General features: G+C 36.0%; 1 protein-coding gene across 5 annotated transcripts in view; it reads right to left on the reverse strand.

Moving 5' to 3' along the window:
- The window catches only part of VPS13B (vacuolar protein sorting 13 homolog B), a 485,884-nt gene that overhangs the window by 219,509 nt on the left and 240,309 nt on the right, over nt 1-26,066 (reverse strand). For all 5 annotated transcript variants that reach the window (XM_064442323.1, XM_064442322.1, XM_064442320.1 and 2 more), the window contains exons 22-25: nt 23,096-23,223; nt 15,383-15,617; nt 6,247-6,467; nt 1,188-1,394 (exon numbers count right to left, since the gene is read on the reverse strand). In XM_064442323.1, the coding sequence (XP_064298393.1) occupies nt 1,188-1,394; nt 6,247-6,467; nt 15,383-15,617; nt 23,096-23,223 (791 nt within the window). The remainder of the gene's footprint in view (nt 1-1,187; nt 1,395-6,246; nt 6,468-15,382; nt 15,618-23,095; nt 23,224-26,066) is intronic.

Below are 26,066 nucleotides of genomic sequence, written 5' to 3' on the forward strand. Positions count from 1 at the left end.
TGGAGCAGTGTGGAGGCATCGCGGCCAGGCTCTGAGACAAATGGGAACTCGAGGTACCATGGAGCTGGTGCGCTGCATATTTGCTACCCTGGGCCAACACTCCGTCACACTTTTGACAAAATGTTGTCGTTTTGGTGAACTTTGCTCATTATAATATCATTATAATACCAAAACACACCTCCATCCAAAAAGCTACCCGCCTCTAAGGTGCAACCACCCCTCACCGGGCATTCGCTCTGAATTTCTTCTAGTCTATGCTTTTAGAAGTAAAGCAAGGAAATTTTACACCAATCATAATAAAGGTATGTATGACTAGAGTCACTCAAGCCCCACCTAAAAGATAAAAAAATAGTATAAAATGTGTGAAGAGAAAGAGGGTATTAGGGAAGATACTACCATCGCATACCACTCTGACTGCTGGGACCAGTCGACAGGCTGAGCCTCTCTTCCCCCCACTGGGACACCTTTGGGTAAGACTGGAAACCTCCTTAGAGTCACTTTAAATCCCTAACGTATTAGAGTTGCTTTGCTTCATATTAGAGTCGCTTCATATTTGCTTAGCATACTTGTAGCCTAGCAGTGTACTCATCTTTGGTATTTGCGTGTGTCTTGTAACCAGCAATCTTATCTCCGGTAATCCAAAGAACCTGTGTATCTGTTGCTTTAATAAATTGCACTATTCATTAATCTAGCCATGATCATTCCCATTGAAGACGACCAGCCTGGGCATCTGCCAAATTAGTTACCAACAACAAATACTCTGATGAGTGGTTACTTCTACAGCCCTCAGAAAATAAACCGTTGACCAAGTCTGAGACTAAGACTGCACTTAGCCGCACCTAGGCTCCTCTTGGAGAAGGAGTTTAGAAAGCAAGGGGGTCCTGTCTGAACCCCATGACTCAACGGTAGGGTCTTTCCCTAGCCACTCCACAGGCTCCTACCATTAATGCAACAAGGAGCAATATAACAATTTCCTCCTTTTTCTGCTCCTTCCTCTTGTTCCACCCGAACTGAATGTTCCACAGAGTAGTGAAGTATTCTTCATTAGTTTATCGGGGCAAAGCTACTTTCCATAGGGACACTACTGCTCTTTCTGATCCTTCTGATTCTTACCTGACTGCGTACCATACTATGTAAGTTAGAACTCATGTGACACTTTTTTTTTTTTTTTTTTTAAGAAAGCCTACCTCTGTGGTGGTCCCGATGTCAGCAGAGGGGCTGTATGTGCTGGTATCTGGTGGAGCGGTACCAACACTACTTTTAACTGGAGAACTAGGAGGAGCAGGTCCTGTCATGGTTTCAGTATAGACAGAAGATTGATACAGAATTCCTCTCCTCTGAATTTTATTCCAAACTTTACTTGTGATCTCAGCCAGTTCATACAGAAGCTGCACCTAAAAGAAACAAAAAAAATGCCTTTTTAAAGATGAACCTTTCCTTAATGAGGTAAAGGAAAATCATCAAAGTCCTCCACTGAGGCTCAGAATGTAGCAGAACTGAACTTCTCACCATTTGTAATGTTCTGATTAGCAACTACATTCCAATTAAGATAAATAACATCAGTTACACTATAATGATTTTGATAAAAATAATCTGCTTTTTCTAAATATATAGCACGTAGCTCATGAAAACATAACCAATAACATGGTCTTGTGAAACTTTTACTCTATATAAATTTTAACTATTAAACAAAGGTATTTTATGGTATATTTTGTATGTATAGATACTGCTTCTAGAGTAAGGCAAACATAGAAACTTCATGAAATATTAAAAATGCAAAAATATTAATTTAAATGGTATTAAAATAATGATCCCACACAGCATATGAAGCAGTTCTATATTTTAGGAGGAATATCCAGTATCAAACTCAATAGTCTCCTGGCATATATCATTCCAATATTCAGAAACACACTGTTTAACTTGCACATTGTTTGACTCAGTTCTAAGATATTTACATAATTTTTTGTAAATAAGCATTAATCAAGGAATTTGTATGACAACATACTGCAATATAGTGTATAAAACAAGCTCAGAGAAAACTGCAAACAATACATAAGCAGACCCACAGCTGGATACCATACCCAACTTGCCATTATAAAAAATGGAAATTCTCATATTTATAAGAACTTTAAGCCTCAGGACATATCTACTCTATGAAGCTGGCTTCTTATGTGGGCAGAACAGATGCAGAAAAACACTGTTGTCAATCTACATTTGATATAAAACAGTACTTGATTTTGTGCGTGAGAGTGTGTGATGAAGTTTCAAAGTACATGCTACAGTCCTTTCTTAAGAGGTGAAGTGCTGGAATTTTATAAAAACCTTCTTAATTCATGTTGGATTTTCTTTTGAAGTTTCAAGGCTTACACCGAACAGGTCATACACTCTTTTGACAGAATTCTTCCTTAAAGGAGATAAGCTTCTCAGTACTGTTTTTGTCTTCACATACAGAGCAAGCTACAAACAACAACTCTGGCTGTGGCAAAAAGTTCGTTTAGTTATGCTTTAAAATATTTTGTGTCCATCGCACTCTCATATGCACTGGTAGCTTTTAAATTACTAATTACAAATTCCGAAGTTTTCCTGAGTCTTTTTCATGCAATGCAGGAAGATCAACTAATAATGTCCATCTGATTGACTGAGTAACATAACTTTAACTGGTGTTGACACATTGCTGGCAAAAGAGCCTCTAGAAAATTAATAGGATACAGGCATATATCCAAATCATACATGCTTGCAACCTCTCCTCCCACAAAATATTTTTTGGTCAAGAAACGAAAGGATAATTTAAGCTTATGAACGTCTTAATGAAACAGGGCTTCCAGAAATTTGATTATGCTACTGTTAATAAAGGCACAAAATAACAAAAAAGAAGGAATAATGCAACTTCTGTGTTTGTACATACATGCTCATACACAAGGTAAAGAGGTTTATCATCAGCTATCTAACACTGAGGAGTTTAAATTTTATTGGGATTGCAACAGTCAATTATTAAAGCTAATAATTACTTATGTTATCAGCGAGATTTTTTTAAAATTGCTCAGGCTGGAATCTTTGCAGCCACTCTGAACCAGTGGCTATTTCAGACAGCAGTGGCCATCTCTCTGAACATCGCCAGCAACCAGACCCTAATACACCCTGCTCTGAAACCAGTGACAAAACAACAAGTTCACCAAGAAAAAGGCACACTTTGGTTAGAGGGAAATTATTTTAATGGAGATATGTTAAAAAGTAGAAAAAAACAAAAAAGCCTTGCAACAAAACCTCATTAAAACAAAAAAAATGCGGCATGGGTCTATATGTAAATAAAATTTTAAAACTTGGGTAAAGAGGTAAAGTTGTGTCTTTGATTATTTTTAATACACTTAATTTTATTCCATTGGTTGTTACTCGTTAAAATGGAAGGATTTCTACTCCTCTTGTTGGTTGCACTTTTTCACGTGAGAAGTCTTGATATTCTGAAAATCCATTTGTGATTATATTAGAAGAGCTAATGGAAGTGTAAGGCCCCTCTCCTTTATAAGTAATTTTGAGCATTACTAAAAAGAATTATTATGTATTAACCGTTATCTCCATTCAAGAGGAGAAAAATGTATGACAAAAATAGGAATAACTGCCAGCGTTTGTTTAGAAAAGTTTCCCTCTCTCACTGCTTCCACTCCCTCCCCAGCAAAACCACACATAACTCAGTAAGACCCCACTGACTATTTGGCAAAATCTGTAAAGTTCAATATGTTACAGCATTTTATACTTAAAAAATAACACATTACTACAAAACTGAAAACTACACCAAAAGGCTATATCCTGGCATTTTTGCACACTGGAAGTATGTATTGACTTTAAAGGGATACAACCATCAGAACATGGTTTCATATTAAATCACAGGAGTCATATAGTAAAATACTTCACCTTTGCTACCATTTAACAAATTCACTACGTATCACCTACTTAAAGGCTGTCATCTATAGACAAAATACTGCCTGTCTTTCTGAAGAATCAAATTTCATAGTTACTCTACTGTGAATTTATAACTATCAAATGCTATTTATGTAATTGTATTTTCCATCTTCTGTTCTTGAACATCTGGTTATAGAAGACTGATTTTTTTTTCCCCCTTTTGCGTAAGTAAAGCAGAAAGAACATGTAAGTCAGATGTGAGGGAAAAAGTATAGCTCAAGAACCTTCAATAAACTCAAATAATTCATCCACATCTTTCTGGTCATTACAATATTTCAATAAATAAATATCATCACAGTGTACAAGGATATCCATTAAGACAAAAATATTTGGTCTGATATTCCACTGTACAACTCCATTTTAACTTTTCACTATATTTGTAAGATGATTTACATGAAGCTTACAATTCAAATTTTTTAGTGCAAATATTTTCTTACAGATTTCAAAACAAATTATTTGATCACACTTTGGTAGGAAAGCTTGAAAATGTGTTTTACTTACTCCATTATTCTTTTCAATGTGCAACTCAAATTTAGGTAAGGCTTCCACTTATAACAATGCCATTCTGTTTGTAAGTGAACATTATTAATGCATTACATATATTAACTATGAGTTTTACATTACATATACATTTATATTACATATATTATCCATGATACATTTGGAGGTTTAAAAAACAAACAAACAAACAAACAAACAAAAACAGTTGATCACACAACTTGCTGGAATTTTACTGAGACTGTACTAATCAAATGTAGCAAACTATTTTGCTACATGAACATCTCAAAAATATTTACCAATTCTCTGAATAGATGCAATATCAAGATGAATTTTGTACAGTTCTGTGAAAATTAATATAGAATAAGGCAGGTTTCTGTAGGTTGTGAAATTACTGCATATTAATTCATTAAAAGTTATGGAAATACCACAAAGTTGCAAGGTAATGCTTTCAGAAGTCTTTAAACATAAAATGTAAAATCGTCAGCAAAATTGTAATTTTGTCCTTTTCTATTTATATGTTTATAACACAGTGACAACCCTTTATATGTGCAAACACACCTGTCACACATCTTTACAAGTCTGAGCAGACCTTGTTGAGGCTGCTCAATTTTAAATTTTAATTGCCATGTCCAGTGCACAATCCCTCTCTACTAGCCCTCCTCCTAGTGAGTGTGAGCACATCCAGTACAGAAGACAATGGCGTATAGCAAATGAGTCAGAAATAACTTGGATGGAAGGCGGTGAATGGGGCAGGAGACCACACATTGAGGATAAAGTAAATATGTAGTTTAAAACACTTCTTTCATTCATAGAATGTGGAATGAGGCAAGGGAAAAATTGCATGCGACTGAGAAACATATCGTAATGAGTACACACAAGGGATAACATTAAAATTACACCAACCACCTTCGCTTTAGTATTCCCAGATTTAGGCAATAGGTCCACAAATTGTTACAAATGTGATGTCCTATCTATCAGATCAAAATTATAATACTTGGTGTTCTTTCCTTTTCTTTCTATTAAATGAAGAAATAAACAGTCCATTTTGTCCATGACATCCTTTGAAAAAAATCGTACATGTGGCTAAAACATTGGAGCAGACAGAGCCCTGCTCAGATCCCAGCAGATTTGCAGCTCCCAAGAACAAATGTGTTCTCTCCAGCACCACTGGAAATGTTGCAACTGTCAGGAAAGTGTTATTCAAACTGCAGTAAAGATTACTCAAAATTTTGCATAGCAAACCTACTCTGTTTGGAACTACAGCAAACTTGATCCAGGTCAGTAAAATACAGGGTACATTTTCTAAAGATCTAGCAACATCTTTGCCTTTTAATAAACATAAATGAGGTGGTAACTTTTGTTAACACACATCCATCTGGGTTTTTTTTCCTTTAATAAAGGATACAATTATATGCCTAAAAATGTTTTACGTTTGAATAAGCGTTAGTTCTACAAAAATATGGTAAAAAATTACATTAAACCATTTCAATATATGAATCCATAGTGACAGCAGAACAGCACTATAGCATTTAATGGTACATCTGCAATTCATTTCACTCTATCAGCCAAAAGATGCATTTACACTATAGCTATTACATTTTGAGAAGAGTTTAAATTACAAAACTTGAGAGAGCTTCAAAGAAAATCTTAATCTAAGCACCTTGATCTCGATGGCCCAGTTAAAAAAAAATTAAGATAGAAGAGACCCTCTTCAACAAAATGCAGATCAATTGTATTTAAATAGAGTTATTTTTAATTTCCTTCCATAAATCAATTAAATATACCAACCTGGGGGTTGGAGCATTTTATTTCAAGGGACTCAAGGTCGACATGGAGGCAGACAACAAATGAGTGTCTGGATTCTGGCCCCGAAGCAAGCAGTTTCTGTGAAGTAACAGCTAAAGTAGAAGTACAGCCCATTGGTTCCACTAAATTAAGTGTCATCTGTTGTCCAAGAAGAGTATATATACTGAAATGATGCACACTAATAGTCCACGGAAAAGCATCACCTAATGATTAAAAAGAAGGGAAAACAGTTAAATAGTTGCATAATATCTAGGCTACTATTTTCCCAAAACTCAGTAAAGGCTATATCCTCAAGCCCCTTAGAAGTCAGCAAGTGCAATCAGCTACCATTAAATTGATCCCAAACTCCCACAAATATAATTCAACAATCAATTCCATTCTATACTTCTATATGAAATCTAAACAACAGCAATAAATTTTTTACAACTTTTAAAAAATTGAAATCCCCTGAGAATTTTAACCTCAAACTGTGAAAAAAGCCTGTACAACACAGTCTCTAAAGAACATTCTTTTTGCTTTATATGATTTAAGTTACACGATTACTGAGAAGTATCCTGAAACCACCCCCCACTTATTTCAGCATATGGATGGCAGAGGCAGTTCCTTACATCATATACTTGTACGTGTTCACAGTTTTTAATACTAAAAGGAGAATTATCTTTCTTCCAAAAATTTACAGCTTGCATCTCAACAGTGGTGCCATGGAGTAAAGCCTAGCCCAATGCAGTGCTCAGGTAAGCGTGACCTTGATCACAGTGCCGCTCCTTCCACTGCCTCCACTTAACCTCCTAGGAACAGCATGATGATGGATTTTGTAAAAACAAATTACTACAGACACACAGGGAGCACAATTTCTTATGTTTAGTAGGGAGCCTACCCAGAAAAATGCCGGGCAGCCCACCATGAATCATTATCAAGAATAATCGGTGAGGGAATTGGCAGTGTCCAGCCAGTGTCAGCATCTCCCCACGGGAGACAGTCCTCCATGAACTTCCCCAATGTGGGCCCTTCCCATGGGCTGCAATTCTTCAAGAACTACTCCAGCATGGGTCCCTTCCACAGGGTGCAGTCCTTCAGGAACAGACATGGGTCCCCCACAGGGTCACAGGTCCTGCCAGGAGCCTGCTTCAGCACAGGCTTCCCACAGGGTCACAGCCTCCTTCAGGACTCATCCACCTGCTGTGGCGTGGGGTCCTCCATGGGCTGCAGGTGGATATCTGCTCCACCGTGAAACGCCATGGGCTGCAGGGGGACAGCCAGCCTGGCCATGGTCCTCACCACAGGCTACAGGGGACTCTGCTCTGGCACCTGGAGCACCTCCTGCCCCTCCTTCTCCACTGACCTTGGTATTTGCAGGGTGGTTCCTCTCACATATTCTCACTCCTCATTCCAGCTGCTGTTGCACAGCAGTTTTTTCCCCCTTCCCAAATAAGTTATCACAGAGGCACTACCACCATTGCTGACTGGCTCAGCCTTAGTCCGTCTTGGAGCTAGCTGGAACTGGCTCTGTTGGGCATGGGGAAAGCTTCTGGCATCTTCTCAGCAAAGCCACCCCTGCAGTCGTCCCTGCTACCAAAACCTTGCCATGTAAACCCAATACAATCCCACATATGATAACTGGGTCCTGGAGAAAGAATTTAGGCTCTGCAAGAGACACTTATCCAAAACCCAAAGAATGCTCAACAGAAGTGAGGAAAATGACACAATGAAAGATACATGGGTAATACTCATTTTAGATTAAAAAAAATATGGATTTTTGTTCTTTAGAAAGAACAAGGGCATAACAATTATTGCAGGTTTGGGTTTTTTTTCTCCCCTCTAAAGAAAGTCTTCACCATTCCATTTACCAGATTTTTTGCTGGGGAAGTTGAGCCTTCTTGTCCCCCCACTTGAATGACAAAGTCTGTGCCCAGCATGTGAATTTTCAGTCCACCAAGAGAAACTGCCTGCCCCAATTCAAAGCAATATAAAAGTGGCTGGATACAGTCTCACATCCAAACACAGCAGGCTGATGAGCACCCACAAACCTCAGCCTGGGCTAAAAGTCTTTACCTTTGTACAGAGCACATTTATCTGGAGGAGGAGGAGGAGAAGAAGAAAAGTTCTCCTTCCTATATCAAAATTCAGAAAATTATTTGGTATGAGGTTTTATTTTTCGGGATTTGGGCCTGGAGTCATGGCTAAGAAGAGTCCAAATTAATCTAACACCCCAGAAAGATGGGAGCCAGTCTTGAGATTCAGACTACAAGATGGCAGACAAATACAAACGTACACTGGGATGGGCTTTTGGAGTCTCACAAGGCAATAAAGAATTCAAACCAATGCATTTGAACAATATACAAGAGAACATGTTTGCTGCCTGGTGTGGCCTGTGGTCAACAGCGTCTTGCTGAGAAATCACATTCCTAAGAAATAGCACAACTTAAGTGTTAACTGTGATTATTTAAAAGAAACTTTAGAAAAGTTTTGAAATTAAAGTTGGATCCAAACATCTTTTTGACAATATTACTTTAATAAGAGTTCTATTGTTTCTTCCACAGGTGGCACCAGCAATAAATTTATATGGTCAGGAGTATGTATCAGGAGAGTCTGTGTGTCTCATCCTAAGAAAGAACTGGAAACTTCAGTAGTTTATTTTGAATTGATTGCATACTGAAGAATTCAGCTCAGCCAAAGTTACTTGAAAATATTTTGGAAAGGTTTTATATCAGAAATTTAAAAGTAGTTAGCAATCTGTATTTTTTCCAAGTTCACTCAGCCAAGAAATACAAAATATTAATTGTAATAGACGGAAAGAAATCAAATGCGAAGCCAAGTCTAATGACATGTTTCTAATTACTGTGCGTGAACTTTATTCTTCTCTGTGATCAGCACAGTAAATTAATATATTTTATATTTCATGGATTAGAAAGAAAGAACCTCTGAAGAAAATATTGAATGTTAACTCTGTTAACGTTCAGTATATGCTGCATATACTATCTACCTTAAAAGGAAAACACCAAATTTTATTAATGTACAGAAACCACAGCATGCTGAACAAAACACTGTAGTGAAGATATGGCAAATCTGCAACTATAAAATTCCCCCTAACATCATCAATTACCCGTTCTTCAGCTCCATACACACTATGTGACCATTCTAATATTATACTGGAACTGTCCACCTGATAAATCCTTGTTTAGTTGTCACACCTATGTTTCCTTTATTTGTTTTTTTAAAAAAAAAATATATTACCTACATTCATTTGCAGATTGGCTTTATGAAACTATTTAAATAATTAATTCAAAGTGTCTAAGCTTCAAAAGCAATATTGTTTCTAGGATTTATTTACAAAATTATGTATTAGTAGTAAGGAAGGAAAAGCTGGTGCCACACTTGGCAGATATTTTCTCTGCAACTAACCTTCCCATCCACATATACTATTGTTTTGTCACCTAATTGCTGAGAATCTTTTTGGCTGAAATATTACAAGTAAACCTGGCATTGCCTTCAGTGGAACTAGAGCTCACCCCACATCTCTTATGGACAAGATTATAAAAGATACACATGAAAGACCCCTAGTATGGTTGAAGATTCTGGTTAATTCCTGATCTCTCTCTCTCATAAATCCTAAGTTTTAATTTCTTCAACATCACTATTGATTTAAAAAACTTGAAATTGCATTCATTAAGATATTTCAACTGCTTTGATAACTTCCTAAATTTATAAATACCACTTTCAGATCTTTGGCAGTTGACTGACCCAATCAACAGACAATTTTCAAAGAATTGGCATTCATCATTTCTCTGCTATTTGCAATAGTTTAGCAAGATTCCTTTCCTACAGTGTGTTTGAGTTATTTTTCCAAAATATATACAATTACAAATTCTTGCTGTGTGCAGGCACTTTCTCTGGTAGTTATTTGACGCACTTTGTTTCTTAGCTGGAGTTAACGCTTATTATAAGTCCTTCCATATGCATGACATACAATACCAAGGAATGTACATAACTACTAATAATTGTTATATGTTTGCTCTCACTTTTATATGACACTTCTCTATTTTAAAAACCGGATTGCAGAAGTGGCAGTGGCAGTTGTACACAGTATTGTGCATACAGTATTGACAGTTGTACAAAAGAGAAATTTTCTCTGTTTAAAATTAGTAATGGTAGGAGAGATATCATGAAAGCTTTATCATGCATATGATCTAGGATCTATTCCCAGGCTTGCTAAAGGTATCCTTTGCAATCTCCAAAAAGCATCTTGACAACTTTGTCTTCATTTGCCTTTCTGTACCCACACTGCAGGGTCTTTACACGGATTTGCAATGTGCTCACATTCCCATGCGACATGCAAAGTTTAAAAGATACTGCAATCACTACATGTTAGGTCACTATTGTACTTCCTCCCAGGCATGCAACAAGGAAGCAGTTGTATGGCTGCATAATCCTAGGTCCACCCTTTCGAAACCCCTAAACCCAAGTCCAGAGCTCACTTTCAGCAGATGAGACGGTCCCACAGGCTTCAAATGTAAGCATAAATACACAGGCTTTTCTAAGTTAAACCCAACTACTAGAGAGCTTTAACAGCTAAACACAAGTTGTTTATGCAGAACTTCATTGCTATTCAGATACTGAAGAATGTCACCAAAATGCGAGAACTAATCTTATAAGGTTTACAGATACATTAATAAAATAATTAGAAGTGACATTGAATATAGACTCAAATAGCACTTTATTTAAATGTCAAATATCCATCTCACAATTTACAGAAATTATTTTTCAGTTATTTTATTGAAGGTGAGCATTTTTTAAAATCTATGCAAGATTACAACTTCTAAGAATGCCAATGTACTGAAGTATATTGAAGTAGTTTATGATAAATACATTTGATTAAAATTAATTCACACACTAGTATTAGAAGCCCTATTTTTCTATTTCCCTACAAGCCAGTCAACAACAACTTGAGTTTAAACATATGCTACAAAAATATGTGAGGTTATATAATTTATTGTATTTCACAAAAAAGCGTGCCATATCTTAGATTTAAATGTCTGGAATACAGTGATTTACACGATTATCAGTATACTGCTACCCAGATAAGAATGTGAATACGGTATCTAGCAATACCAACAATTTTAAGATACTCTGAACACTGGTTTCTAAAATGGCTTTCTGTAGTCTATTGTCTCTTACCTAAATATCTGTATCTTACTGCATCTGACCTAACCAAACATCTTTACAAAGATGGATTCATAGAAGTTACTGGTATGAACCCAAAGAGGAAAATTTTACACGTGCCAGCCATGGATCATTTCAAAAACAAACAAAAAAAAAGTGAAAGCCAGGAAAAGATTCTACATTAAAATAATTAAAAATAGAAACTTCTAAACACAGGAAGATTTCATAGACATTCTCATTACTACTCTCAAACTTAGTGCTTTATCCGAAGCAAAATTTTAGTTCCCTCAGGTCTTCAATTTCTTTTCCTATTATAACATCTTAAATTTTTGGAAGACCACTTTAGCAGTCCAGAAGTCTTGATCATAACAATATATTTTGTCCAACTGTAAATTTACCACATTTTGTCCTATCGCTATAGGTTGGGAATTAGAGAGCACATAGATGAATTGTCAAGTATTTGAAGTTGGATGTACACAAGCATGAAGAGAAAGTCACAACTCACCCTAAGCAATTCTCTAAACATTTCAGTTCTGCTCAGACTGAGTTTCTGTTTAATTTCTTCTAACTATTTTACTTAAAGGGGAGCTACAAATAGGACAGAACTTGCCCTCTTCACAAGGAGCCAAAAATGGAGAAGACAAGGGGAAACAGGTACAAGTTGCACTGGGAGAGGTTTCATCTTGATACAAGAAAGAAATTTTTTACAGTAAGAACAATCATTCAGTGGAACAATCTCCCCAAGGGATGTGGAGGTTTTCAAGATGTGACTGGACAGGGTGCTGGATAATCTCATCTAGGCTCCCTTTGCCACAAAAGTTTGGACCAGATGATCACTCAAGGTCTCTTCCAACCTGGGCTGTTCTGTGATTCTGTTTTAGCATACTTAGTAAATACTACCTCACAGATCTATTATCTGATTGATTTGAACTATAAAGATAATTAATGTAATTTAATACCCTTTAATGAACTTATTCAGTTGCAAGTTATTAAACAGAAATTCAGACTATCTCATTCCTTACATAGATAAATCAATTTCTGTTCATCAGTTACTTCGCATGACTGAGCCAATTTATGTTTCTGAATTGAAGTAATGTACTTGAAGTGCTCTTTTAAGTATTCCTGCAAACTACAATTACCTCAGGAAAGAAATGTATCAGAACTCTGAAAACAAATGGAAAGACCTGATTGTGGGATATTGTATAAGCTATTTTTACAGTATGTTGACATCTCGGGGTCAATAAGTCTCTGTGACTAGGCCGTAATATTCCCAAATGACAGTATGACTATGCTCCCTTTTCCTCTGCTTTTAGTTTTTCATGTAATAAGAAAAATACATGAGTGAACAAACACTTTCTTAGAAGTAACAATGCATCCTTGTAAAAAAGCCTTTTACTTGTATCATCTTTATAAAAGAAGGACTGATTAAAAAAAAATAGTTTCCAGGAAAAACAAGGTTGAATAAATATAATTTCAGAGAGATGGTGACGTGTCTTACGAATGATGGTATGTCCCTGAAGTCGTGTTCAAAGACAGAATGCAAATTAAGAGACTCTCCCAATAAAACTCCATAAAAATTATTTACCTCTACATGGGAAGAAACAAGAAAGTGACTTAAAAGCTTTGAAACAACTTTTTAACAGCCTGTTTAAGGGGGACTTTTGGCATGGCAGAAGGCAATAGCTCCATTAGAGAATCAAAAATATCAAGATTGTGAGAACTTCTGTTTGGCATTATTCCCAGAGCACAAAGCCACACACAAATAAATTCCTTACCGTAGGCTTTAACCCAACAAGGGGGATTCTTTTCTCTCACTAAGATCTTTCCTTCAAATCTGGGTTTGACAAAATTCAAATTGCTTCTTACTTTCATAAATGGTTTAAATTACATCATCAGTTTAAAACAAAAAAAAAAAAAGACTTTGGTTAAATGTATTTATCTTTTATCTGCCACTATGATTAGCAAATTAGATAACTCCTACTCAAAGTTATTAGGAAAAACACATATACCTTTCTCTGCGTGTCTTTTTTTTTTCTTTTTTTGTTTTCTTTTCAGGTGGCAGCATCTCTAATATGACTTTCAGTATTAAACAGTACAATTTCCATTTTTGTTGCTGTGAGTTAAGGTAAAATACAGGAAGGAGGAGAAGGGTCATATAAGGGAATATAAGTGGCAGAATAAAGGGGGAGGAAAAACACTGCTATAAATCCAAACGAATTTCAAATGGCAGGAGGAGTACCTCTTGAATGTGCTTTTGACTTAATTTTTCATAGTATGGCGTTTGTAACTGCTTATGTTTCAGCAATAAGTATGCAGATAACAATAACTTTCTCAGAAAATGCTGTCACAAAAGCAGCAGAACAATTGCTGCATCTCCCTCTCTTCATCTTTGAATGACTACACCAACCAGCAACAATTCTTTCCAAATAATATAGTTCAAGAATACAGTAATGAACTAACTGTACACCAATGTACTGGGCTGGGCTGGGATAGACTTCATTTTCTTTGTAGTAGCTGGTATGGTGTTATGTTTTGTATTTGTGATGAAAATTGTTTATAACACAGGGATGTTTTTGTTATTGCTGAACACTGCTGGCACAGTGGTAAGGTGTCTTCTCCTCAGACCGCCCCACCAGCGAGTAGGCTGGGAGTGCCCAACAAGTTGGGAGGGGACACAGCTGGGACAGCTGACCCCCAACTGAGCAAAGGGATATCCCATGCCATATGACATTGTGCTCAGCAATAAACGCTGGGGGGAAGGAGGAAGGGGGGTGACATTCAGAGTTATGGCATTTGAATGTATTGAACATAAGCAGCTGGTTTTCACTTGCTAGTTCCTTACGGGTTATCCCTTCCTTTCATTTCTCAGCTGTGGAATGTTAAAAGCTGATTCTTCCCTCAGATTGGTCTACAACTCAAACCTCTATCATAGAATGTTTTGGGTTGGAAGGGACCTTAAAGATCATCTAGTTCCAATCCCCCTGCCATGGGTAAGGACACCTTCCACTAGACCAGCTTTGCTCAAAGCCCCATCCAACTTGGCCTCTAACATTAGCTTTTCAAGTAAGAATGACCGTACTTTTCCTCATCCTTAGCCTAAGCACAAGAGCATCCCCCCATAATGGAGGATGGGGATGGGTGCATTCTAATACCCTCAAATATGTAAAAATACTCATAGAAACCATTTCAATTTTTTTCTTCAAATCTCTACAAAAACCTTGCTACAAACCCTACTGACACAAAGCAGAACACAACTGGTGCCTATCCCGATGACGAATAAAGCCTCATTCTTGTCTTTTGATAATCTGCTCTATTTATTAATTTCTCTTCTTGTGTTACATTAAATCATGGAATATCACAAGTTGGGAGGGACCCATAAGGATCATCAAGTCCAACTCCCTGCTCTTCATGGGCCTACCTAAAACTAAACCATATGACTAAGAGCATCATCCAGATGCAACTTGAGCTCTGACAGGCTTGGTGCCATGACCAATGCCCTGAGGAGTCTGTTCCAGTGACCGACCACCCTCTCAGTGAAGAACCTTTTCCTAATGTCCAGTCTGAATGGTAAATCCAAGTTTGTTTGTGCTTCCCCCCCAGCAAAGGTGGCATGAGAAGTTCTTCCTAACCTGCCTCCTCCTGTTGTGTCAAACCAACTGTTTGTGGCTACACAGTAACTCAAATAACAAAACCAATTAAGATAAAAACGGCACTTCTGAATACTTTTGGCTTCATCAAACAAACAAAACATATCACAGAACTAGCTCTTTGATGGTGAGATTCACTTTGATCTCCATGGGGCAAACCTTGTCATTAGTATCTCTAACCATCAATAATACATGACATATGGCTAAAAAGCAGCACAATATCAGAAGTTTTCAAAATAAAATTAAGATAATTTTCACAACAGTTAAAAATGGAAATTAAAGAGTAAGCTTTTCTGAGTTTATCACACTACCTTCTTCCATGATGGGTCTCTGCACAACAAATGGGATTTCCTGCAGTGGTTCCATGTGTTTGTGTCCAGCACTCATAATCTTTATCTGGGGCAAGCAGATGACAAGCGTGCCGGGCATACTGGCCTGCCCATGGTACCAGCTTCGCACAGTCCCGGGAATGTCACCCGACACAATAGTACTTGGGGAAGGCAGGCTGTCGTTTGGAAGGAATACACAACAAGATTGCACTTCAAGCTGAAAAAATAAAGCCAAGAAAGTCTTCTCAGAAACAGATTAAAATTTTTCCCTCCCCAATGTGGAATATTCATCTTGGTACAAATTCTCAAGTTACTCACCCCATCACAGTTGATTGAAAATAGTCTTAGCTTTCAGTTGAATTAAGAGGAAAGAAGACACAAAATGCTGGAAAACAATATCTTCTTGTAAATTATGATTATAGATGGGGAAGGGAGTGGAGAAAAAGGTGTGATTTTGGTCTGTAAATTTGATCAGAAAGGTGTTGCCATATAAACTGAAAATACATCCATCTACGTTTCAACCGCTTTTTACAAGGATCATAATTGAGTCAGAAAATGTTCTCACAATAAAGTTGAGAAAACCCTCTTTTTGCAGTTCACTAGCTTTTGTTAGCGATAGCTAAGCCTCCAGAACTAACCAAGATTTTATATGCTGTTACTTTATAGAAAGACTTCTATAAAGACCTATTTCAGGGAATATTCTGTCTTTGCTTTGTAGTCAACAGTAACAAGCATGTACAAAAACGATAAACTAGGAAAAATAGAAGCTTTAGTGAAAAACTGACTTTAAAAGAAATGGATAGGTGCATACATACACAAAGATAAATGAGTTCATAAAGATAAAGTTCACAAAGTTTATACAGCTTCCTTGCAAACCAGAAGCAGTGCATATGGTTTCATATGAAATAGCACTTTTTTGTTCTTTATTTTCAGGCAACGCTGTTACCCTGAAACACTTCTGACCATTCTGTCATCTCCTTATGAACTTCTAGCAAGGCTGAGCAAGCCCAAACCAAGAACCAAACTCATCACTACTTGTTAACCCAGAGGTGGTGTAAGATGCAGACTGTTAGTCTCCCATGGTTCTTAAAAGTAATATTCTGCACCTGGGTATCAAATAGCCCTAACAGCCTGCACATTTGAACACATTGTTAAGCAAGTACAAACTATGATTCAGTTAATTTCTTCACATTGTTTGGAAAAGTCTAGCATACAAAATGTTGGACATGATATTATTTGTAGTTGTGATAAAAGAACATTTGTTTGCTGTAAACTTACGTAACAGAGTCTCTCAATTTGACATCATTAAAATACATCACAGCTTAAAAGTGATAACCAAGGTTTGTACTCCATACCCTTCCCTGAAGGCTAATAGTCCCTCAAGACCACAATAGTGATTTGCAATAGAGATGGAATTCCTCGACACCATAAGCACTTTGCCAGCCTAGTGAGGAAAACAGAGATATTCATCTTTATTTCAGCATTTTTATGCCCTTTTGCTTAGACAAACTGACAAGAATTCACTGCAGAAAAATATAAGTAGAATTTTGCAAAAATAAATACATTGTTACATGAAGTCTGTGTTTGTTTCTAGTTTTAGAACTGTTTGAGTTGTAAAATGAAGTTAATTACATCTTTGATAAGTAGTTTATTGATCCAAGGTTGCAGAGCGGACTTTATTTATACTGGATGAAAAGCAACAGTGTATTGTTACAGATGTAATAGATTTGGATTTTTTTTTTTAACTAGTAAATTAGTCATTGTGTCAATTTGCAAAGATTTTTACAGTGACACATTAGATCGTTTTCTGGTCTATTACTAATAGGTTGCAGGTCAAGCCATTGTGGGATAATGATAAATAGATGACAAAAGAATGCATGATCAGTATAACTTTTGTTTTATCAGAGCATTTGCTGAGTAAACAGTTTATTACAAATCATCCATTCTTCATATATATATATATATATATATCCATGATGATTAACATCAAATGCTGCCTGAATATACAAACCATGTGGTGGTAATAATCAAAAAGTTCCACCAACTTGGAGAGATACTATACTTCATCGCATTACCAGCAGCAGGATCTACAGGAGATGTTTTGCAAAGTACTCTTGAGAAGAGATGTCAATACGCAGTAGAGTTTTTACACTTCATTTACAGTTCAGTACAGCTTTGTACTGAAGACAAGCTCCTCAGATCATTTTTTTTATTTTACTTTGCCATATCAAGAATATTGAAGTGGAATCACAACAGTTTCACTCCTTCAAATGCCTGAGGGAAATTCCTGTTTGTATAGGCATTATTTTGCCATTCATTTTCAAAAAACTGAATGGGAGTCGGATCACAAATTTTGGTGGGGTTTACATGACAACATCAGACCCTCCACATGTAATATTAGATTTGCTTACACCTGTGCTTTGCTTACCTGCGTTTCATTTAAAGTTTTATAAAAATAAATCAACTTTGCAAAATATTATTGTAGGGTTTCAAAGGCCAACACAATGAACATATGGCAAAATTCCACATTTTAGGGCAAATCATGCAATTATTATAATTACAGAAGAAATTGCCAACCTGGATTCACAAGGGCCCAAAAAGTGTAAAATTGAATTGCACCTGTTGAATTTCTCAAGAGGCCAATTCTGCTTACACACAACTATCTACTTCAATGGAATCTGAGTACGTTTATCTGACAAAATCTGGAGTTCTGTCTTATAACAAGATCCACTGAAGGAATGGAAGAGTGCACCTAAAATGATGACACTGTATGTCAGACAAAAGTGAGAATGTGTGCTACAGATTGCTTTACCCATCGGAAAGTGCTTTAAAATATATGCAATCCAAATATCTTAAAATTAAACTACATCAATAGCATATATTAAAGCTATCATATAAATCTTTTTACACTTTTTAAATAACTGTTAAACTGTGTGTCTAAAATAGTGAATTTAATGTAACATGTAACTGATTTATGTAACTGAATATAAACCTGCAGCAGTAAATCTTGCATTAATGTAAGGATCTGACAATCCAAGGGAAAGAAAATGAAGTAATCTGCCAGTAAGAAGTCCTCAAGCTGGGGGTCAGATCCTGTTCATGGAAACCATCTGGTTGGGACCCTCCAAGCCACACCAAACACAAATGATCTTTTAAAAAAATATCCTATTCATTAATGCTTCACAGCTGCACTGAGTGTTACTTCATTTTTCCATGGCAACATCCTTTCTGTTTCAAGGATCTTATTTCAGTTTTGGTAGCAACGTGTTCTTTAGCCAATACTGAACACATTCATATATTAAAGAGAAGGAATCATTACAAATTCTTGAAACAGAATCACCCCCTATTTTCCTTTCTATTATGTCAAGGCCTATACATGCTAAGTAACGTACACTAATGGTAAACCAATGAAGTAAGCAGTATTTTCTCTTCTACTTTTAGAAGGTTACGCAAAGCACATTGCTTTAAGCTTTTACTAATATATAAACCTAAAAAAGTGCAATGACTTTAAGATATCTGTTGTATACAAAGGAAAGCATTAAGCTACTGGAATAAATGGAGTATTTTTACTTCATATTTTATAAAAAGAGAGTGTTGCTTGATAGGGAGAACAGTGAAATGCATACTGCAGAAGAACTAGGTATTCCTAACTTAGGAGGGTAGGTGGGAAGGAGTGAAACAAAACAAGTGACATGCCATAAATATCCTGCAGCAGTGCATCAAGGGCAGACAGGTTGTACAGGAGTCTTTACAGACATTCATGATAGTGATACCTTACGGAGATTCCCTTCTCTAACCAACATTTTATAGCTATGTAAACCAATTAGAGGCATTGAAGATGACCCACAGGGTGACACTCACATAAAGGTGCCTCCTGGGAAGTGGCCTCTCTCTGCATTAATCATCATCCATTATACGCTCTCATCAGAAAGGCTAATGTGTTTTCCTGGGAGTTTCAGATACAGAATATAATCTTGCAATGACTCCCAAAACAGCAAAGAAACACTGTTACACATCTTATGTAGGGGTTCTGGTATGGTCATTATTGTAAGACCATACCTCAGCCTCTGACATCCAAATGAGCTCTACCCAATTACACCATCTGCAGTTGAGCCAGACATGAACTGTTTGTTAGAATTCAAAAAGGCAGGCCAGAAATTCATGTTTTGAAGTTAGACAAAAAGTAAAAATGATATAAATGGAAAGCAGAGCACACGAGTAAGAGAACTAAGAGAGCAGGCTACCTGTACATACAAATGAGTATAATAAGGATCAGCTGCATTTTCTTTGACCACTTAAAACAAAATGCCTTAGCACTATACAATACTCCTTTTCTAAGAAAGCCCGATTTTAAGAAGTTTTTATTTAGCTATGGAAAATTTCATTTCTTGTTAGTTTGTGGTAAGTAACAAATTAAGAAATCATCCTATCTCATAAGTGCTGAATAACTGCTGAAAGGTGTAACTGCTAGGTTACAAGTCACAGCATCTCTTCCTGACCCATGAATAAAGACCATTGTTCAAAGAACAGGAACTCTAGTCAATCTCATCCTTACGTTACTGTTCTTTCAATCAGTGTTTCACTTTGACTAAAATTTTACACAAGTTATTATATGCTTTAAAGAAAATATTATTTTCAATAATTTCAGGAAAGAGACTAATTTTTAAAAATAATTTCAGGGATATTTAATGGCATGTGGAATATCTGGCTAAGTTTTATATGTAATAATTACACTCTTATTTAGTTGGCATTCATTGCAACATTACTCATTAATTCATTTGCTTTTAGTACAGATCCTTCATTATTCTCACTGGAATTCAGCATTAACAACCAATTAAAAATAATTGTGTTTATACTGCTCCACAATTTTAGCAACTATTAGTATGAAGAACACGTGAAAAGTGAGTATTACCCTCCTGCACAGTGCAACTGCCAGAAAGACATCAAGGCTGCACATAAAATCCTACAACAACTGAAAAATAAAAATGACTTTTTGTAGGTTCAGTATGAAAGTCTTTCCACTTAAATACTAATAGCTTACCACAATTCCAATGCACAAAATCTTCATGCAATATTCTGTCATGAGCAAGCCAGGGCTAGAACTAAACAAGTACCAGCTTTACATCCAAAATAAGCTTTCCAGTTACTTTGGTTCCAAACACATTTACTTACTCAAACTTCCATTAAAAGAATAATCCTCTGATGATTTTAAGTTATGAAGTTCTGTTTTATCTGACAACAACTACAGACTTTTCTATTCTACTATCGTGTTAATAAAAGATCCAGGAACATGAAAATAGCTTTAGAAAAAACCTTAGAGTCTAAGTGCTCCAGCATTTAACCAGACAAAGTATTCTAGAAATTTGCCTTTGCCTTTTTCATGCCAAACAATAATAAAATACAGAAAATCTGTATGAATTTAACATATATTTATGTGTTTAATAAAATTCATATTATGTTTAAAGAAAGAAATATATCATACTGTACGTGAATTGAAAAAACAGAGCCATAACCCCCATCATCTTATCCTCTATGCACTGCCTTGCAGAAATTTCAGGTTTCCCATTTAGGCTGGTATTGAAGAAAAAAAAAAAAATATATATATATGCATTTGTGTCTTGAAAAGTATATTTAAATAAAATAGACATAGGGACTACTAGCAATAATAAAAAGAACTCCATATGTATCTAGAAATCCTTCACATTTCATGAAGAAGGATTACTGCATATTTGTTTGGAAGCATGTTCTTGGACATTTTCTGCGGTGTTTCCTTGGAGTCTGTTGAAACTTTTCACTGGTAACATGTAATGTCCTTTAGGCAAGATATTGGCATATCTTTATCAAGTATGATCAAAGCATAAGGATGAAACATACCAGAAATGTGTAAGCTGTTGTATGAATTCATAGGGCCATTTAATTTCAACATAGATAAAAGAATATAATTTATTATTCTTGGTGATGAATAGGGAAAGCATACGGACCTTCCCAAAAACCCTGTGAAAAGTAATAAATCCAGAATCTCAAACACCAGAAGAAGTATCTAATACAAAAAATCCTCGCCAGTATTAGCTCTAATCTGTGAGTGTATTATGTCAGAGTAGTGATATATTTACAAATTACTCACTGAGAAAACACGTGCCTATCACCGTCATCAGCATTCATCTCCATAAAAGCAACCCACTAGTTTGAACACAACAGGGTTTTTTTTCTATTTGGTAATGGGCAAACTTCATTTTACGCTGGTCAGTATCTTAACCATTCTTTGGAAGAAATTCACTTTGCTGGTTACTCACACAACAAAGCGTACCTTGAAAAATGTATGAGCAGAATATCTTAGTCCTGATTCAATTTTCCCCATTTATAAAGGTTCCAGCTCTTCATCATCCCCATTATTATATTATTACTTCTACTATGACTCAAACTGTAAGCCTGGTTTATACAGGGAGTCCCACTGTGCTAGGTACCACCCAGACATGTAACAAAAATGCACTGCTTCGTTCAAACAGCTTACAAATTATCTCTCCTGACTCCCCTTATCTACCCATTTTAATCTCCAGTGGAGACAACATTAAGAAAGAAAGAAAGGAAAACAAGCAAAGTATTAATGAAATAATGATGAAAGAGCTAGCTGAAAACTAAAGAGAGTTAATAGAGAGCATATCCTCAACTTCAGAATGTTCTGCAATCAAGTCACGACTCTGAAGTTCCTGCTCAGGCAAGACTTCAACTTTCAAACTTTCTACTAATTTGAACCCAAAGTACTTTCTGCATGAAAAAGGAGTAAAACAGACACAGGTTCTGGGATGAGCCTGTATATAAATAAATATATTTCTTGGTAAGAAGAAGGAACCAGCATTACCTTCTGTCAGAAACAGGGTTTTTAAAAATTTTAAAATTTTATTTTAACACAAAACCAGTTTTGCTACTATATGCTGATGTACCATAAAACACCAGTCTCATAAAATGTAGTGTTCAAAAGGCACAGATTATAATAATTCTAAATTAGGGTAATTTCTAAGCAGGCACTTGATATGGACTTGGAAGACGACAGTCCTAATTCTAGCTTTTCTAGGTCATCTAGTATTTGATCATGCAATTGTAACACTGGACTTCTAACCCGGCCTTTTTTGTATATAGCATGCATATATACTCCTACAGGAAAATTCTGCTTTTACGGATCAGCAATCACAATCTAGAGCAGTCTAGGATGAAATGGTTTAATCCAAGTGGTCACCTACTTGTCCTTTATAAAAAGGTTAACAAGTAAACAGATGAGCCATCACTATATAACATCACATTTTGTCATACACCCCAAGAAAGTATTTATCATACGCACTTTCCTCAAATATTTTTAGAAAGGAAGGTATTCTGCAAATCTAAATATAGATAAAAAGGTGTATAGCTATGTTTGTAATACAGAAAAGTGTGACAAACATTTTAAATTTAAAGTATCTTCCCCTCAGATATAAAAAAATATTTCGAAAACTAATATTCTAAAACCAAAGCATTCTTTGCTTAATTTACCAAAAATCTAGATCTTATTTTTCATTCTCTAAGACTTTGAAACTACTGAAATAAGACAATAAAACTTGGGAGCTCCTTTAAACACCCTCTAATAAAAAGCACTAGGATGCATAAAAAGTATCATAAAGTTTGGAAAGACATAGGGTTTTTTCCACTTCCTTTTCATCTTACCTGAAGTGTAAGGCGCTTAACTGCATTCCACACTATTCCAATAAATTCCTTCATTCTTTCTTCAGGACTTCTGCAGCTTTCAGATGAGTTCAGCATGGTTTTCACAGGAAGTGACAAAGGACGAGATTCTAACAAACAACAAAACTCAGTTACACAAAGAATACATAACTAAGTAATATACTTACTGGTAGTGAGAAAAAGATAACTTATTTTAAATTTTAAAAGATAATTTTCTCTCACTATGTATCTCACTATGGACATAATAATAGTGTGTCTATTATTAGTTTTAAACTTGGCAATACAACTGTATCAGCTAAGCCTGGTGACAAATGCAATGAAATAAAATGCTTAAACTTTTTTAACATAAACTGCTAAGAGCATATTATGAAGAATATTTGGCCTAAGCAAATTAAGACAGCTTTCAAAGTGTGACAATCTATTTGGTGATAGAATAGCAATCCAAAAGGTTTTCATGCACATTGCTGCCAGTGTAGTCTAAAAAAGGTTTTAGTTTTCTAAACTCGCTGTAAGAAATGAAAGACAGCTCATAGTGAATTACAGCCTTTGATTTGTTCACTTAAAATTCACTTAAAAACTTGAGTATGCTTCCAAAGAAAGGCATATAAATTAAACTATTTTCTTAGTTTGTCAAGCTTAAAGGTAATAAAGTATGAAATATTTCAGCAAAATTCAATGTTTTCTAGTAAAAAGAGAAATTTGCTTAAATTGTTATTTAATAACATGAATATGAAAAGATTTTAGATAACAGAAGTATTTAATTTAAGCATAATAGAACTTCAGAAGAGGCCTAGTGAGGACATCAAGTAGCAGCTGCAAATTCATTAAAGGCTGTATGAGTGGTACATAGTTCCTCCTGTCATCTCTTAAGAGAATATCCTCCTTCTTATGTTTTGGGATACCCACCAGATTGTAGTCAGCTTCTTTAACATTTCCAGTTTTGGCTTACATGTTGTTGAGCTGACAAAACTGCAGGAATAAATTATGAAGTCTTCATTTTAAACTAAATTGAAATCAGCACAAGTGTGACAATTTATGTCTCCCAATTATACAGCTACAAGAAATCAGTGTCGTACGAACTACAGAAAAATTCTTAAAACAAAATTATGCTAGCAAGTGAACTCAGGTGATCAAAAGTATATGCCCCTTGATATGCATCACTGGGCCTTCAGTCAGTTTTGATCATGCAAGGAAACATGCAAGGAATTAAAAATGAAACATCCAAGAGGTGAATTTCTGCCAAGAGCGTGCAATGTTAATGCCACTTGAGGAATTAATTTGTGACATTTCTCCCATCAAGGCTAGAAAAGGCCAGAGTTGCTTAATATTCTAGACAAAATCATAGAATCATAGAATCATAAATCCTTCAACAAATAGCATTTTTAACTATCTGAAAAGAAAGAGAAGCATTAACTTTATTAAACTGATGGGGAATCAAAAGATTAAAAAAGAGAGGTGGTCAAAAGAGTGAAAGAGAATTTTTATTGCTGCAGTGTAATTAGTCCTCTCAGATATTCCTGGCTCCAATTATGGATCTATTAGAATGATAAAGAATGAAAACTGGATCATGAGACTAAAAAGCATGACATTCCAGGATTGTTGTTGTCAGCTGTGCTGGAGAGACAAACAAGTAAATTGTTCATATGGGAAAGCAGCGTGGAGTAGCTATTTCATAATATTTTCTCATGTGGACAGTTTTATGCCATGCAGTGAGTATTCCATCCACATCATGAATGGATTAAGTTAAAACAAAGACATTCAGTGAGGAATAGCTGCTGTTCTTTAACTTCTTACCCTACCTCAGTTCTCACCATCTTCTCTGTGTAGTCAGGCCCTACACTACACATATTACAAGGTAAGAATTAGGAACATCCTGAGTATCAAGAAATAGTAAAATAGAAGAAGTACTAGAGAGTAGAACTCCAGAATATAAGTGTGGGTAAGGGTGAGACCAGTATACAAAGTCACTGTGAGATTTGGGAAATCTCACACACAGGAATGCTTCAGGTCAGGATGAACAGATAAATACATATATATACACACAGGTAAAACTATATATTTGACAGCACAATCAGCAGGGAATATCAACATCTTATGCCACTGAACAAGTGCATTCCCCATGAGTGGGATCTGAAGCTAGGTTTTGTTTCAGCCTCACGTTTTGTTTGCTGGGAAACACACACACTGCTAATTCTCAATTTGGGGAATCAACTTTCTAATGCCAGAAACAACTATCCATGACTGAAAAATAAAATTAGCTGGCAAAAGCACCACTTGTTTCTCTCCATATATATACAATTCAAACCTGAAAAGCTGATTCAAATTCAAGGAATATCCATGATAGACAATACCTTCACTGTAATGCCCCATACTCAACCAAAAGAAGGGGGGGTGGAGAGGGGGGAAGGTGCCTCAAAAATCAATAGATAAGGAATGATTCAACCAGAAATCATGGAAAACAGAAATAATAAGAACTGTTTCAGAGTGGAAAGAAGAAGCAAGCACAGAAGTAACTCCTGAAAAGAAAAGAAGTCGTCGTCTGTTCATTTTCTTCCTGTACTGGTAAGTCCCAGAGTTTTGTCTGAAGGGATGCTGGGACAGAACAATGTCTGAACTCCCCATCAGGCAAGGCCATCAGTAGATGACAACTACTAAAAGACTGTAGTAGTCTGGTGTGGCTACCGTGTGTGTTTGGCTAGTCCTCAATAGTAGATGTGTAGACTGGATCAGCTCCATCTATCTCAGTACGAAGGTTAATCTCCTAAAATAATTATGCTACTCAGCTACTACTGAACTGAAAACCTAGGAACATTTCCTGGCACTGTAATCAGCCTTGTGTTGAAGCCAGGAGTCAGTCAGCAATAGCAAGATAGAAAATATGATTTGCATGACACACTTAAAAGCTGATGAGGGAAAAAAAATGGAGGGGGGCTACTTCAGGTTGTACAAGTCA

Source organism: Phalacrocorax carbo, chromosome 2 (assembly GCF_963921805.1).
Source record: "Phalacrocorax carbo chromosome 2, bPhaCar2.1, whole genome shotgun sequence".
Classification (NCBI taxonomy): domain Eukaryota; kingdom Metazoa; phylum Chordata; class Aves; order Suliformes; family Phalacrocoracidae; genus Phalacrocorax; species Phalacrocorax carbo.